The sequence below is a fragment of the Phaethon lepturus genome, unplaced genomic scaffold (assembly GCF_000687285.1).
Source record: "Phaethon lepturus isolate BGI_N335 unplaced genomic scaffold, ASM68728v1 scaffold46820, whole genome shotgun sequence".
In the NCBI taxonomy this organism is placed as follows: Eukaryota; Metazoa; Chordata; class Aves; order Phaethontiformes; family Phaethontidae; genus Phaethon; species Phaethon lepturus.
This window is the reverse complement of record NW_010512066.1, coordinates 1559-17146: the sequence shown is the minus strand read 5'-3', so window position 1 is coordinate 17146 and position 15588 is coordinate 1559. Positions and strand designations below refer to the sequence as shown.

Genomic DNA, 15588 nt, shown 5'->3' with positions numbered 1-15588 from the left:
GAAGACTTGTTTTCCAGAGATGGTTTTTCAGGGTGGGGTGATTGTGAATAGTTACCCAAATGAAGGTAATAACTCAGGGTCCCCATCTCACATCCGGAGCCTGTAAGACTAGTGACGAGCACTTGTCTTGCAGCTCCTCTCCAAGGTGATGCTCCCCGTGTAGTGCCTGCAGCCCTCGGACTCCCTGTCCCACTAGTCCCATTCCATGGGGCGGGGAGCTGAGGGACTGAGACATGGTGACTCATTTCAGGCCACATAGGGAGTCATCGATTAAGCTGGGATTTGGACCTGAGTCAAACCGTGTACGGTACCAGTCGCTGCTTCACTGTAGTGTTGGCTACAAGCCTGAGATCCAGCGTGGAGTTCAAACCCTCAAGTGTGTTGTGGAGGAGCCCCAGTGTCACTGGCTGGAGTCTTTCCCAGTCTTGCAAGGCTCAGAAGCCTGAATTCCCAAATCTGGAAATCCCCTTGATAGAGAAGCAAATGAACGTCAGTCTATAAGACAGGGGGACTGAGACGTGGTCACCCAGAGTGAATCGGCATAGCAGAAAAGAGCAGATCTCAAATCCCAGCTCAGGCTGGAGAGAGCCTAAGAGTTTAAACAAGGCTTCTCTTTGCTGCTGCAAAGAACAAATCTTCAGCTGAATGTATCACTTTGTCTTCAAAGCCTTAGATCCAGAAAGTAATTGAAGTTGCTTTTGGTCTGTATTCAGCTCCCAACAGCAGGCAAGAAGTGTGACCCCAGTCCAAGCTCAGGAGATTATTTGTGGGTGCTCTGTGGCTTTTTGCATTGTTGTCTTTTTTTTTTTTTCTCTTTCCTGCAGTATTCAACCTGTCTATGGAGCACAGCATCCTCCACTGGATCCCCGACTCACCAAAAAGTAAGTGTTTATCTCCTGGAGATATGGGCCATGAGGCTTTGCAGTTTTTTGGCTCAGTCCTGCAGTAGGTGGAGGTCTCCAGCATCCCCTGGCACTGTGATATTCCAGCGGAGAAGGACAGTGGTGGGGTGCGGTGCTGTCTTGAGCTCTGCGAAAGCTTACAGGGAAAGCTTATCTGCCGGCACCCTTTATGGCCAGAAATCCATATCCTGCCAGCCACATCAAAGGAGACAGGCTTATTTTTTAGCAATGGTGTCCGAGCCCTCTGCTCCCCTTTGGAGATGGAAGAATTAAGGGAAGGGGAGGTAAAGCTGCCCACGAGCTGCGAGGCTGGAGAACTGCAGCACCCTTCCTGGCAGGAAAAGGCAGAGCTGATCTGAACCGCCTCCTTGTCCCTATCTCATGCTGTGTAGCGGTGAAGGTTCCCCCTTTTCTGTGACGCTTCAGGTGGTGGACTTTGACTCCTGTAGCTTGAGGGTAAACGCGAAGGCTAATTCTGTGCCTGAGAAAAGAACTAGGCTGGTCTGTCTGCTGAGAGCGATCGCAGCTGTATCAGGAGTGTCCACGAGCACAGACCGGCTCCGTCTAACCTCTGACATGCCTCTCCCCAGGTTGCAAGACTTTTTTGGCTGTTAATCTACCTGTTTTCTGTAGGGTGGGGGGAGGTGGAGCTGGAGGAATTGTACGTCTCTCCCTTTTGCCCTTCTGAGCCGGGAAGCCTGGCACCTCTCCAGCCGTCTGCTGCCACTGTGGCCTCCGTGCCCTGCCATCGTACCAGCTTGGGCTCTGCCTCCTGGCAGCGGGCAGCCCGGAGAGACTTAACATATTCCTTGGGTTTGGGAGGAGAAACAAGGAAATTGGAAAACGGGTCTGGCTGATGGGAGTGAAGGTGTACAGAAGGAAAGAAAATGGACTCCTCTAACAGCATGGCTCTTGATACTGTTTCTCTCTGGCTCCCAGCTTCATCAAGGACCGTTCCAAGGCCAATGCGCTGCCTATGAAAAGCAAGAAGGCCTCCAGCTTTCATGAGTTTGCCCGCAATACCAGTGATGCCTGGGACATTGGTGATGATGAAGATGAGGACTTCTCTTCCTCCTCTTCCTCTTTGCAAACTCTGAACTCTAAAGTGGCCAAGGCCACAGCAGCCCAGGTTCTGGAGAACCACAGCAAGCTGCGAGCAAAACCCGAGCGGACCCAGTCCGCTCTCAGCGACATGCCTGCCAACTGCAAGGTCATCAAGTCCAGCAGCGAGGCCCAGCTCTCTAGGACATCTGGTAAGAGCCGTCTTCAGGAGCAGCCTCCTGCTCCAGTGCTCTCCTGGTTGACCGCTGAACTCAGCGGCTTGCTGCTACTTGCATGTTATGGGCGAGAGGCTGTGGCACAGCCCATGAGCTCAATGGGGGCTTTTTCCTCCTTGTAGTATCCTGTACCCCAAGGAGCTGTTTCCAGAGGCCTGGCCTTAATGCTTCAGTGTCCTCTGCTGCCCAGTATCCTGCATACAGGCATGTCTGTCCCAGAGGATCCCGTGTTCTGGGTGCTAAGGGATTTTTGAGATCTGTTAAGTTCTTGCTCAGAGTTGCTCACTGCCTGCTTCTTTTGTGGCCCAGTGCGCTGCTCTTAGTGAAGGTCTGGGTGAGGTCCTGTTGACCCCAGGTCGGTACAGCTTGGGCAGGGAACTGGGCAGCATCAGTCCCTGCTTGCTCTGCCTCGTCGCAGGCAGATGGCTGCCTGTTCTGTGGGAATTAACCCAGCAGGTCCCTGCTGCCAGCAGGTGGCATTGGCAGCCCATCACCTCCTCTCTCTGCTCTAGCAATTAGCTTGATCACTATTTAGATCTAGTGGTGAACAGAGCAGATCTGAAGGCCAGTTCTTCTGGGATTCCCACAGCTCCTTCTGCCTCCTCTCCTGTGACCTTCTGTCCATGGCTTCCATGTGAAGAGGGAAGTCTGATCCACTGGCAGACAGGTGTCTGGATACAGGGAGAAGGAAGGGAAGGAGAAATGGTGGGGGGAAATGATGGAAGAGCCACAACAGATGCCTGTGAACCAGTTGATCCACCGGAAGGGGCCAGTGATGCTTGGTTTGCTGGGACTGGGGAAGAGAGGGCTGAAATATGCAGTGGCAGGTCTCTGACAGTGGCCAGAAGAGCGAGGTAGGGTTGGAGAGGTGCGGTTTCCTTCCCCACCTCACTGCAGCATCTGCTCCTTGCAGAGGAGGCCTGCGTGCGAACCCCCCTTCAGAAGCAGCAGTCCCTTCCCCTTCGGCCTGTCATTCCACTTGTTGCCCGAATCTCTGACCAAAATGCTTCGGGTGCTCCCCCGATGACAGTGAGGGAGAAAACCCGCCTGGAAAAGTTTCGGCAGCTCCTTTCCAGCCACAACACGGACCTGGGTGAGTGTGGCAAAACGGGGCTACCTGCGGGTGGGAAGGGGAAGGCAGAGGGGCCTGCTGCCTGCTTCAGGTTGTAATCGGGTCTGCTTCAAGGGTGGAAAAAATGACTACCTGCAGTTGCACCAAGTGGGATGGTTGCATGAACTGCTCTGTTGGCACATGGTGATGTCCTCCACCAGCTCCCTGTCTGTTCTCAGTCTTTCTCCATCTCGCAAATGGTGATTGTGATGATCACAGGGGGCTGTTGAGCTCTGCATGAGAACTGAGGTTCCAGCACGTTGGAGCCCCTGCAGCCACCAGTTCCATGCCCATGCTGAGCTGAAATCCTCTCTACTCCCCTTGCCGCAGACCCACGTCCCTGGTCATTGCTAATGTGGAGCCTTCCTGGGGGCTCAGTGTCTCCAGAGCCTGCAGGAGCAGACTGGGCTTTCCTCTCCTTCTAGGTATAGTGGTGCCTGGACGTGTGTAGGATCTAATCCATTGCCACCACTGTCCGTTTGCAGATGAGCTGAGGAAATGCAGCTGGCCTGGTGTGCCCAGAGAGGTCCGGCCCGTGACGTGGCGTCTCCTCTCAGTGAGTACTTGGAGCCATGACGCAGGAATCTGGGGGGAATGTGCCAAGCCAGGATCACGGGCTCCTAGACCTTCATGTGTCCTGTAACCAGGTTTGCTCATGTTGTATCTGTGCCCAGCCTACAGGTGAACTGTAGGGTTTTTTTGGTTTTTACATAGAATGTAATTGCTATATCTTCTTTGAGCACAGAGCCCAGACTGGTGTTGGGAATGTGTGGTTCAGTCTGTTTTGGGAAGTTGAATCCCATGAAATTGGCTTGCCCCAAGATCAGTAAAGGCATCAGGGGCTGAGAAAGCCAAATCCCATGAAAGCTCTTTCCCCAGCTCCCAAGTCGCAGTGCCTGATGCTTCCAGGTGCATGGCTGACTGGCAGGATTTCGGGGGATGGTTTGTGATGAGAGAAGAGGGTCAGCCCTAAAACAGGTTTTCCTGCCGCAGGGTTATCTCCCCGCAAACATGGAGCGGCGAAAGCTGACTTTGCAGCGCAAGCGGGAGGAGTACTTCGGCTTCATCCAGCAGTATTACGATTCCCGGAATGAGGAGCACCATCAAGACACCTACCGACAGGTATGAGCCCTCTGCCTGTTGGCTGGCTTTCTGCTTTCGTTACATCCCTGTCCTCCCTCTTGCTGCCGCTTGTCCATGCGGCTGGGGTTGTGCTAGGACTTCCTCTAGCTGTAGCTATTAGGAGTCGTCTCCTTGCAGACAGGGCACCATGTTTCTGTCCGTCATCTTATGGGTATTAGTTAAGCCTTCCCTAAATCGATCTAATAACTAGATTTCAGACCCCAACTCTTTCCTGGCTCTGGCCACCTGCCCACACCTGAGCAGAGGGGACTGGAGATAAAACTGTAGATGATTTTTCTCAGTGCAGTTGTCATGTGAGCCCTTGCTGTGCTTGTCAGCAAGTGCAGCTCTCACTTGGGGACACACTGAGGTGTGGATTCCCCTCTGCTAGCCTGGGATGAGTTATTGTGCCCCCGGAAAGCACAGCTGGGGTGTGTGTAGTAACCCACCCTCTCTTCCAGATCCACATCGACATTCCAAGGACCAACCCACTCATCCCCCTCTTCCAGCAGCCACTTGTCCAGGAGGTAAGATGAAGCTCCTTCACCTTAGGTGGTGAAGCTCCTGCCCCACATTTGGTGTGGGGTGTATGTGTGGAGTTAGACCAGCACTGCCACTAATGGGTTAGCTTTGTGGGGAAACGTCCCTGGCTGACAGCTCCTGATGCAAATACCTGCTGAAGCTGTTTGGTCTTGTCCCATGTTTCTGAAAGACATCAGACTTAGAGCTCAGAGCTTATGAGATCAGCTCTTTTGTGGCGAGATGTAGCCAAGAGTTGGTAAAAGACCTGAAGCTTTTGTTGCAAGACAAAGTCAAGGCATTTGAACCAGAACAGATGGGTTCTGGTTTGCTACGAAACCTCTTTTGTACAAAGTATGTGAGAAACCCGGGCAGGGATGGGTTTGAGAGGTGGCCAGGAGGTGTGGGCGTCTGTCCTCTTTGGAAACAAGCTCAGTGTGTGTACGTGGTATGTCAGAGCGTGGTGTCCTGGGGCTGGGGCAGTCTGGAAATAACACGCTGCTTACTGGGGGGAGGCTGCTCTGTTGGGAGCTATCCCCATCTCTGATGTTGTGCTGCAAGTACTGATAACAGGTAACAGCCTTAGCTTTCCACGTGATGTTCAGCAAGGAGTGCTGCTCTGCTAATAGGCAGCCCAGTCCTATGGGTGGAAGGGTCTTAAGCCACCTGGATGTTGAAAAGTTGGGTCTGCATTTCTTCAAGTGGAGGCTTTGATGAGGAGTCTGGGCTGCCTTGTTCTGGGAAGTGTGGGCTGGCCCATGTGTGGGATCTGTGTATCATGCAGGAGTCTCTTCTAGGACTTTTATGCTTCTTATCTTACCTGTATGGCTGCAGAAAAGCCTGTCAGCGCATGATCTCCGCTCCCCGAGCTTAGCAGTTATGCTTTTCTGCCTTTCCTTTGTGCACGGCTAATGCAGGTACCTGCTTTCCCTCATTCTTCCCTAGATATTTGAAAGAATCCTGTTTATCTGGGCCATTCGACACCCAGCCAGCGGCTATGTACAGGGAATCAATGACCTGGTCACTCCGTTCTTTGTTGTGTTCCTCTCTGAGTATGTTGGTAAGTGACCTTTGCCACTTGAAGCACGGTGCTGCCTCTCGACCACGGTGTTTGAAATGGTGTGAAGTGCTGGCATCAGCAGAGCTTGCCTTGCTGGAGGGGATGATGTGTTCTTCCTTCAGCGCCTGTGCAGGCTGGAGACGCATCTTGACCTCTTGTTGTATCTTTGCCTGGTTGAATTGGCTTCAGTTTTGTAACCTTGCTGAGTTGCACGGAAGTTGCAGTGCTAAGGGTGGATTTGCATTTGAATGTACTTAATATCCTCATAGCTTGGAGGAAAATGGGGACTTTCAGGTGCCGAGGGAGTTTAGGCAAAGCCCTGATATACAGAGTTGGGGGAGGGTCTAGCTCTCAAAGCTTGGGCTTGGAGCTAGTTCTTGCTCTAGGAGGAATGAGTGAAGTATAAAAAGACCCTGCTGAGAATGTAAAATAAACTATTTAAAATAAAGATTCCTGTCCTGTGCTGCTAGTACAGGTGTGTTTCTCAAGCTGAGAGTTTCAGAAAGAAACTTGACTTCTCCCTGCTGCTTTTGGCTTTCTTGTCAGCCAGTTGCTTTTAGCTGGAGATCAAGTGATTTCTACCCATAGCATTTTTATTCTTTCTGCAGTTCTAGCTGTGTTTTGGGATTGTCATTAATGCTGGGATGCTGTAATCCCTATGCCTAAAGGCTCTTAGTTTTCACTGTAAAGAGAAGGAAAAAGGAATTTATAAGACTGTATTGGTGACAGAGAAGTCCTGTTGAACAAATATTTTTAAGGTCTGATCCAAAGCTTGTTGAAGTCAGTGGAAGCCTTCCACTATCTAGCTAAGGCTGCGTGAACTAGTACTGATCTGCCTCTTCTAAGGCAAGTCACCTCAATTTCCACTGTGGTAGCCGATGTGGTCAGGATTGATCCCTAGGAAGTGCTGTTGCTCCTCCCAGCCTGAAGGGCAAGGCACAAAATGTGGCTCAGCTACCAGCTGGAGTGAATTCCCTTTCCTGGGAGGTCAGGAGCCTGTTGGGTCAGGTCTGAGCAGCCTTTGAGTGGCTTCTGTGCGTTATTGCTTGAGTGGCATTGGTGGCACTTAGTCTTGGCAGAGGCTAGTTACTCAGGATTGATTTATTGGGTTAGAAGCAGAGCTGTGCACACAGTGAGTTATCTGTGCCAGAAGGGAGCTGGTCTGAAGCAGAGCTGCCTGCGGGTACCTGGTATGACTTCTTGCAGTCCTGTACTGTGGTGGGGCTCAACTCTCTCTGCATGTGCCTGCAGAGTTCATGCTGCAACAGACCTGTCCATCTTTTGCTGGCGTCATGCTTCTCACCATCTTCTAGGGCTGTTTTCAACCCTGACTGAAGCTTCCTCTCTGAATGTGACCTTCCTTCCAGCTATCTCTGAAACTTGTGTTGGAGGAAGAAAAAACCCCTCTGCGAGAGACCCATTGAGTTGAATTTGGCCAAGCAACATCATGCATCCCTGGGATTCAAAGCCAGCCTTTAGGTCACAAGCTGTCTCGGTAGCTACCTGCTCCTTGGCCTGGCTGTGTAGCAGTCAGAGTTTAAGAACAAGATCAGTAATTGCCTTGAATGTACGTGGGAAAGAACTGGCAGCGCTCAGTGTCATGTATCCCCTTTTGCAACAGGCATTAAGTCGCTGGTTTGGAGCACTGGCTCTTCTCTACAGCTGCCTTTGCTGACAGGCCCCTGAAGAGCTGGTGCTGGGCAGGGCAGCTCTGGAGGCTCTCCGTGTTAGATCACTAATTCTCAGGATCACTGGATCGGCCAAGTCTGTGCTGCACCTGAGTCCTTGCAGCAGGAGAGCCAAAAGAGGCCTTGCACAGTTTGGTAATCCTTGTGCAGCGTGTGCTAAGAGCCACTTCACCTCTCCATGGGGAATCTCTTGTTCAAAGGAAATTCTGCTTGTATTCTTCAAGCTGTATCCGCCTTGGGAAAGGGGACAATCTGTATGGCTCAGGCAGCCCCTGCCCACAGAGCCACTGAGGGCTCATACACCTGTGTATCATCTGATGGTATTTCCACATTCAGAGTGGCCTGGAAAAGTTTCCCTTGCCTTTCCTTGAAAGCTGGCTCTGGGAAGTCAGCACCAGCACTGGCTCAATCCTCAAACCTCTCAGGTTTGCTGCCGCTACTCTCCTTTTAGAGCAGGCATTTTGTCGACTGCAAGATGCTAGAAGGGACCCACTGTGCTGCCAGCTGGCTCCTCTGCTTAGCTGCCCACCGTCTTTCCTGGTGCGTTTGTGTTAGAGCCTTTGAAGGGCTGCCTCCCACGGCAGCTGACTCAGCAGGACCATCCTTTCCGGGCACCGTGGTGTGCGATTCAGAGCTGACAGGCAGAGGTGGGAGTTCACAAGCTGTTGACTTTGGTTAGCTGTTCAGCACAAAGCCAGGCTGACACACTGGTCTTCTACTGTGCAATCTCATCTCCGATAACGGGCCAGTCCCCACCTCCAAGTTCACTGTAGGTGTTTAACCCATCATCCTGTGCTTTGGGCAGGCATTGCAATCACAGACAACAAATCAACTTTTCTACAGATAAATTAAAATCTCTTCTTGGTGCTCATCAACTGATTAATGTGTCTGGTTAATGGTGTCTCCATCAGGTACTAGACCAACACCTAAAACATTCTTCAGAGGGCTTGACTGGCTTCCCACCAAGGGCTAGAGTGTATCCATGGCTAAAAGGTGGGTGGTTTGGGTAGGGGATGGTCTGTAGCTTATCAGACACTTTCAGGAAACTGTTTGGCAGCTTTCTTTCATTGAAGGTGACACAAACAGTGAACCAACAGTCAGCAGTAACCCGTCAAACTCCCAGGCTTTTGTGTGCAGAGGTATTAAACTCGGCTTGCTCGAGGTAGTAGTTACGGCCAGCGGTTTGGCTGTCCATACTGCTGTGTCTTTGACTTGATGCCTTTCCATCCTGACTGCAGAAGGTGTGGGGAGGAAGGGTGTATGCCCCTTTGGGTCATGAAGGAGGTAAACAGACTAGTAAGCGAAAAGCATTTGCAGGAAGCTGTTTCTCTAGCTGCCCTGGGATGCTTTGGGAACTGGATGGCCCTGTTATTAACCTGCATTGCCAAAAGACTCTTCCATTGGTACTCCTACCCTCTTCTTGCTGTGCAATGCCTCGAGTCCAGTGTGTGTGCCCCTTTTGACCAGCTTCAGAAAATACCACCTAGGCTGAAGCAGGGAGAATCAGCTCTTCCCCAGAGCTTCCAGTCTCTGTGTCTGAACTCCCCTGCACCCTTCTCCAGTGCCAGCTGGCACCCATTGCTTTTTGCTTCCTTGCACCTGGTCTGGATGCAAAACTCCTCATGCTGCTTCCAGGTGCCATGCAGGTTGCTGTGAGCCCTTGGCAGATGGGACAGATTTAACGGCCGTGTTTTCCCCTTTCCCCCAGCGTGGCAAGCTGGCTCGCCTTCTCCTGTGATGCTCTATCTGCCTCCTGCACGAACGCGGCTGCCTCAGCTATTTGGCAGCGAGCATGGGCACTTTGTGCCCCTGCCATTGCCAGCTCCATAGATGGAGCAATTCCTCCTCCTGGCTGATCGATGGCTTCTGCCACAGATTGCTGAGCACGGCTTGTTTTCAGCTGGTGCTGCTGTAAGGCAGAGCTCGAGGGAGGTGTTGAGGCTGCAGGAGCAGCTGAGCCTGCTGTCGCTGCCCTCCGGATGGAACGGGTGCAGGCTGCCGGTGCTGCTGAGGGGGCCGAGCTGAGTGGGGCAGTCTGGCATCCGAGGAATTGGGGCAGGGATGACACCTTGGCACCTGCCAGAGGAAGCCGTATGCCCCTTTTTCCAGGTGATCAGAGAGGGCCCAGCAAGCACAGGGATGCTGAGCTGTTAATCCTGCTAAAACTGCCTCTCGGCTCAGGTCCCGCAGCCTCTGCTGCTTCACTGAGTCCCTCCCAGTTCTCATGGCTTGTGTTTGCATTTAAAATGACAATGACAGAGCTCAGAAATGAGTTCAGCATCCCCAGGTAGCGTCAGTGCTGGCCCCTGCACGCTCTCCACGTGCTCTCTGCCTGTCTCGCTGTATGACACCACTTCCATCCCCCATTCAAGGCCTTGCATAAGGGATTGTCCCAGCTTAGGGCCCTGTTTGGCATTTCACCACGTCTGTAGAGGAGAGTAGTGCCATGGAAAGTATTGATCTTGCTTGCTCCTAACTGGCTTTGTTACTAAATCCTAATCCTGGTTACGTTAAGACTCTGTTTCCATGTAAGCAGGAGCAGAAGTGGAGCTTGGATGAAGGGAAGGGGAGCCTTGTACCCGGGTGTCTCTAGTCACGCTGCGAGTGACCCAGCTTGTTCTGAACTCTGGTTTTGCCCTGGACCTGTCGCTCACTGCAGGCAGTGCAGACTTGCCCATTACTATGCAGAGTTGTGAGCTGAGACTGGGTTTAACTGTTCTCCATGCGTCTAGTGCTGCACTGAGCCCTAGCTGCCAGAATATGGGGAGTCATTAAAGCTCCCCGATGGAAAGCAGGGATGTGGGAGGCTGGAGCCTTGGCTCCTCTGATCTGCTCCAAGCTATGCCCTGCCTGGTATTTGAGGCAGGGGTTCAAGTGGGGCTATGATGCCCCTTCTGTGTCAGCCCTGAGCCCTGTTGAAATGTCACTCACAGGTACTTTGCTTTCCCGCTTCCCCCAAGCCCCAGCTGCCCTTGGGCACCCTGTGACACTGGCAGCGGTGTCCTGGCTGTCCCCATTTCCCCTGCCACAGGCAGCTGTCACCGTGCCGCTGGCTCCTTCTCGGTCCCTGTCGGAGCCATATGTTGAGTATCTCACTCCTTTCCACGGGGCCTCTTTAATGATGCCGCTGAGCAGATGTTTGTGCTGAGCCACACGCCAGAGACCTGGGTTTTTTTCAAAGCTTCTTGCAACGTGTCTTGGCTCTTGCTGGGGATTTCCTACCACTGTTTTGCTTTCACACTGGGGTGTTGGCAGGGTTGCTCCTCTTATCCTTGTACCGGTGCAAGCAGTGGGGTGTTCCCATCACCTGGGCACATCCCCACATCCCCTTCTCCATCGTGGTCCTCATGCCTGGAGCTGCACGGGGCAGTCTTCTGCATGAGGCTTGTTCCTGGTGTGGCTAAGCCTACCTCTCCCCCCAGTCCTGGCTGTACATGTGTGGCCTTGTCCTTTGCCTGCCCATCCTCTTTGGGGAAGTTATGTAGGAAAGGAGATGAATACTAAACAGATTTGGCCCACCTTTCTCATTACCTGGAATATTTGAGAGTGGCTGCAGAGAAGCCAGCAAAAGAGTGATATTTTTGGACAGTCACCTGCAGCTGGAAAGCAGCTTTGCTGCTCTTTCTGCAGTACAAGATTGACAGATTAATGCAGGGTTAAGCCCTTGCTTGTCCCTAAAGCTCCCAATGGCAGTTTGCTCTGGAGCTGAGCTCTGACCTGGAGGAAGACCAGAGATGAGAGCAGTGTCGGAGTCGCTGGCTCTGCACTTGCCATCCTCCTGCGGGCAGGATCTGTGAGCGTTGATTTTCACAGTGCTGCCAACCTGCAACAGCTGCCCTGCGGCATATCTGAGCCAAGAGGGTGGCCCGGCTCCAACCCCAAGCCCCAGCCTCTGCCTCTCTTGCTCTTTTCCAAGCACAATCAAAGACACTTGTTCAGATTTCTGAGCCTCTGGGGTTGGAAACGGGCCAGTTTAGCCGTGGCATCTGTTGATCCGATTTAGCAACATGACAGCTCCCTCCAAGGCCTCCGTCAGCAGTGTGACGGGTGCCTTCCTCCTGAGGAGGGAGGGAGGGAGGGAACTGCTGGGTTGGCTGAGCCAGGAGAGCCAGACCTGTGTCTCCTCTCTTTCCCAAGCCTCCACTACCTTCCCGTGCTTGTTGCCCTCTACAGCCTCCAGGTTAAGGTGAGCCTGGCCTGGAGCAGGTAATCTCTGCTCTAAACTCCACCAGCATCACTGCTATGCCACCCTTGAGGCCTCTGCCTCTCCCTTGCCCTTCTTGAGGGTTTATAAGCCCATTTAAAAGCAGGGGCAGCTTTTTGCACTCTATGAAGGCCCTTGGAGGACAGAGCTGTCAGTAGCCTTTGTGCTCTGAGACTCACAATTTACTGGGTTTGAAAAAGAAGCTTGCACAAATCTCTGCTTGCCCCACAGCAAGGCTCTTCCATGCATGGGGCTGCTTCTGTTTGCTGGCGCTGCCCTGTCAGCTGGGCTCGAGGAAGAGGAGAGGCTCTGTGAAGCTGAGCGGTCCCTCTGCCATGTGGCCCCGCTGTCAGGCTCCATGCTGGATTTAACTAGGAGCTTTTTGCTTTCCAGAAAGATGTTTGTCTGCTTTTGGGTCCTTGCAACTGTGCCCAAGAGTCCTGCTCTACTACAGAGGATGCTGAGGCTTTGGCAGTTCCTCCTGTTGTGCCCTTAGAGTTGGCAGCCCCTTTTTGGGTGACTCTGTTGTGATCCAGTCCTGGGCTGGCACTGATGAATCCTCTCTTTACCAAGGAGGGAGTGGAAGCTCAGGTCCCTTGTGCTACCCCAGGTCAAGGGCATCATTGGCTTCCCTGGTTTCTGGTTGCAGTGATGGATTCATCTCTCGTGGTTCTCCCTGTGGTGCCACCAGCCTACAGAGACGAGCTGTCACCCAGGGCAGGATGGGCTCCAGCAAGAGCGGTCCCATATGCCAGGGGTTTTGTCCATGCACATCCCTCGCCCCAGAGGGACGACAACAGCGGCAGCGCTGTGGCATCCCTCCTGCAGTCCCCTGGGAAGCTGGGCTGGGTTTGCATTGCGGACGCTGAGTCTTTTGGAATCCTTCAACCCTTTGCTTGGGCTGAAGTAGGTCAGTGCATGGGTGCTGTGCTCTGTGCCAGGCCACTCGCGTCATGCAGGGAGCCTTGTAGTGCCTCTCGCCCTGCCTTGGCTTGATAAAGCCCCTCAGTGTGTCCCGTGAGCCTCCTGGTGTCCCCTGTTCTCCTGATGCTCTTCCCTCTCTGTTTTGCAGAAGAGGACGTGGAAAACTTTGATGTGACAAATCTGTCGCAGGATGTTTTACGGAGCATTGAAGCCGATAGCTTCTGGTGCATGAGCAAGCTGCTGGACGGGATACAGGTGAGCATTTTCGGGGGCTGCCGAGGTTTCTTTCCCCTTGCTGGTGTAGCAGTGCAGTCATCTTCTCTCTGTGTCTGGGTGAGCACTCTAGATGCCCTAGCATTGGGGAGATTTTGCCACTTCACTAAGCAAAACCCATGGGTAAAATGGTGGGGAAAGAAGATGCTGTGGCTATCCAACCAGCACTGTCCTGCCTCGGGACTTCACAGCAGGCAGATGATCCTGGTGCTCAAGAGCCACGGTGATCTTGGCTCGTGGTCATCTCAGCTCCCTGTGGAGCTGGGGATCTGGTTTTTGGTCATTCCTAGCTGTTGTTAGAGCTGCTGCTTCTGACTCATGGCCTCTCCCCACAGGATAACTACACCTTTGCACAGCCAGGGATCCAGAAGAAGGTCAAAGCCCTGGAGGAGCTAGTCAGCCGGATCGATGGTAGGTGACAAGGGGATCTGAGCAGATTGGAGGCTCTTTGTCACAACAGTGGGAGGCCTCCTTTGCAAGTAGTACCCTCAGGGCAGGGGCAGATGCTTGCCTACAAGACGTTTGGAAGCAGGGCAGCGTGGGGTCAGCCAGAAGCCTCCTGGAAACGAGGTTTTGTTGGCCAGGTAGCACAGGGTGAGGAGTGGAGGCATTTGGGAGAACAAGGACTCATCGTGAAAGTGCATGAAGGCTGGCGTGTTGGGCGCAGTGCCATGTGTGGGAGCTGGGGCACTGTGGTTCCCAGGTATGTAAGTGAAATGTGCTGTTTCAGAGCAGGTACATAATCACTTTAGGAAGTATGAGGTCGAATACCTGCAGTTTGCCTTTCGCTGGATGAACAATCTGCTTATGAGGGAGCTGCCTCTTCGCTGCACCATCCGCCTCTGGGACACCTACCAGGTACGCAGGCTCCCGCCACCTTCCCTGCTTGGCTGGTCACTGTGGGGCCAATTCCCTGTACACGGGGGGATGGAGGTCTTCTTGCAGCGCCGTGCAGCTGGGGAGATGAGGCAAGCAAAGCAGCGTGGCCTTGGGATGTTTAGAGCCAGTTGGGTGATGGGTTGCCCGGTAGGACGTCTGTGTCCAGGGAAGTCACGCTCCAGGTGAGCTGCAGGAGCTGACCCAGAGTTTTGTTGTCCGCAGTCGGAGCCAGAAGGATTCTCACATTTCCACCTGTATGTCTGCGCCGCCTTCTTGATCAAGTGGCGGAAGGAGATCCTCGATGAGGAAGACTTCCAAGTAAGTCCTTGGGGCTGGGGTAATTCCCTGAGGGTAGAGCGGGGGGAATTGCTCTGGTTGGGAACCCAGTGTTGGTCACATCATCTCAAAGCTGGCTCCAAGATCATCCAGTCTCAGGATCGTTGCCTAAAAGTAACTTCAGAGCCTCAGGGCTCAGGACAGAGATCTGAGCTGCTGGAGGGTTCGAACATCAAATACCACATCTTCCCTCGGCTCGAGCTTTGATCGCGGTAAGTCCCTTCGTGTTTGCCTTCTGGTGTCCAGCTGTAACACTGTGGTAGCACCCTTTATCTCAAGGGATTTGGGGGCATCTGAGGTGCTTCACTCATTTGGATCTAGACACGAGCACATCTTAATGCTGTTTCTGAGCCTTTCAGACCTGCGAGTGTGGTGAGCGAAAGTTATTGAGTGCTGCTGCCTCTGGTCACGCCGGCCCCGAGCCTGCTCTGGATCTGTACTGTGCCTTCAACCGCCCCACACTAAGCACCCTCCCCTCTTTCAGGGCCTTCTGATGTTGTTACAAAACCTGCCCACGATACACTGGGGTAACGAAGAAATTGGACTCCTGCTCGCTGAAGCTTATAGACTCAAATACATGTTTGCAGATGCCCCCAATCATTACCGCCGATAGGTGCCAGGACTCGACTGCCTCCTCTCCCCCATGCCCACCCCCTCGTCCTGGCCCGATCTGATCACTGTGGCATTTTTGTCATCCCAAGTCCTCGGACACTCCGGCTGGGAGCTGCTCCTCGCTGTACAAAGCTCACATCGACTCTTGTCTTAACTCTTAACGTGTGCCTGTGCCACTCCGTGCGCCTGGATGTGCCACTTCAATGACCGTCAGTATTTCACACCGTGCTGGTGGCTTGAGCCAGGGAGAGAGGTGTGAAGGGGCTGGGGACAACGATGACGACGACATGGGGGGCAGCTTTAGAGAGGTGAGGATGAAGCCTCCTGTCCTCTCCACCCCGTGCCCTGGGCTTGTCCAGCTGGGACCACCTTGGCTTTGCTGCCTCATGTTAACCAGCCACCACGTGCGCTGCCCTATCTGCTCCCTTCTCTCTTCTGACACCGTTCACTCCAGCTCCCAGATGAAAATGCCTTATCAGAGACCCGCCTGGCTGGAAAATCCTTCCCCCCGAGGGCAGCAGAGCAAGAAGTTTCTCTCAGGGCCTAGCTTCACTCCCAGGGTCCGGAGACCCCCAGCACTTTGTGGGTTCACGAGAGAGCCCCTCGTGCCTGCCCTCTCTCCTCTCCGTCCTCTTCGCCTCCCTCTCCCCCAGGGCAGCGGGGCAGGCACGGCAGGGGGGG

The 15588-nt window shown here is 53.3% G+C and overlaps 1 protein-coding gene across 1 annotated transcript; it reads left to right on the top strand.

Annotated features, from left to right (window-relative positions):
• Positions 1 to 824: 824 nt before the first annotated feature.
• Positions 825 to 15117, top strand: TBC1D22B (TBC1 domain family, member 22B; the record flags this gene model as incomplete). Its single annotated transcript, XM_010285704.1, has 12 exons — positions 825 to 881; positions 1842 to 2155; positions 3093 to 3272; positions 3776 to 3846; positions 4284 to 4412; positions 4874 to 4939; positions 5877 to 5991; positions 12956 to 13062; positions 13416 to 13491; positions 13811 to 13938; positions 14182 to 14277; positions 14780 to 15117. Coding segments are annotated over 12 exons (1468 nt in total), but the record flags the coding sequence as incomplete, so codon positions are not given.
• Positions 15118 to 15588: the final 471 nt, after the last annotated feature.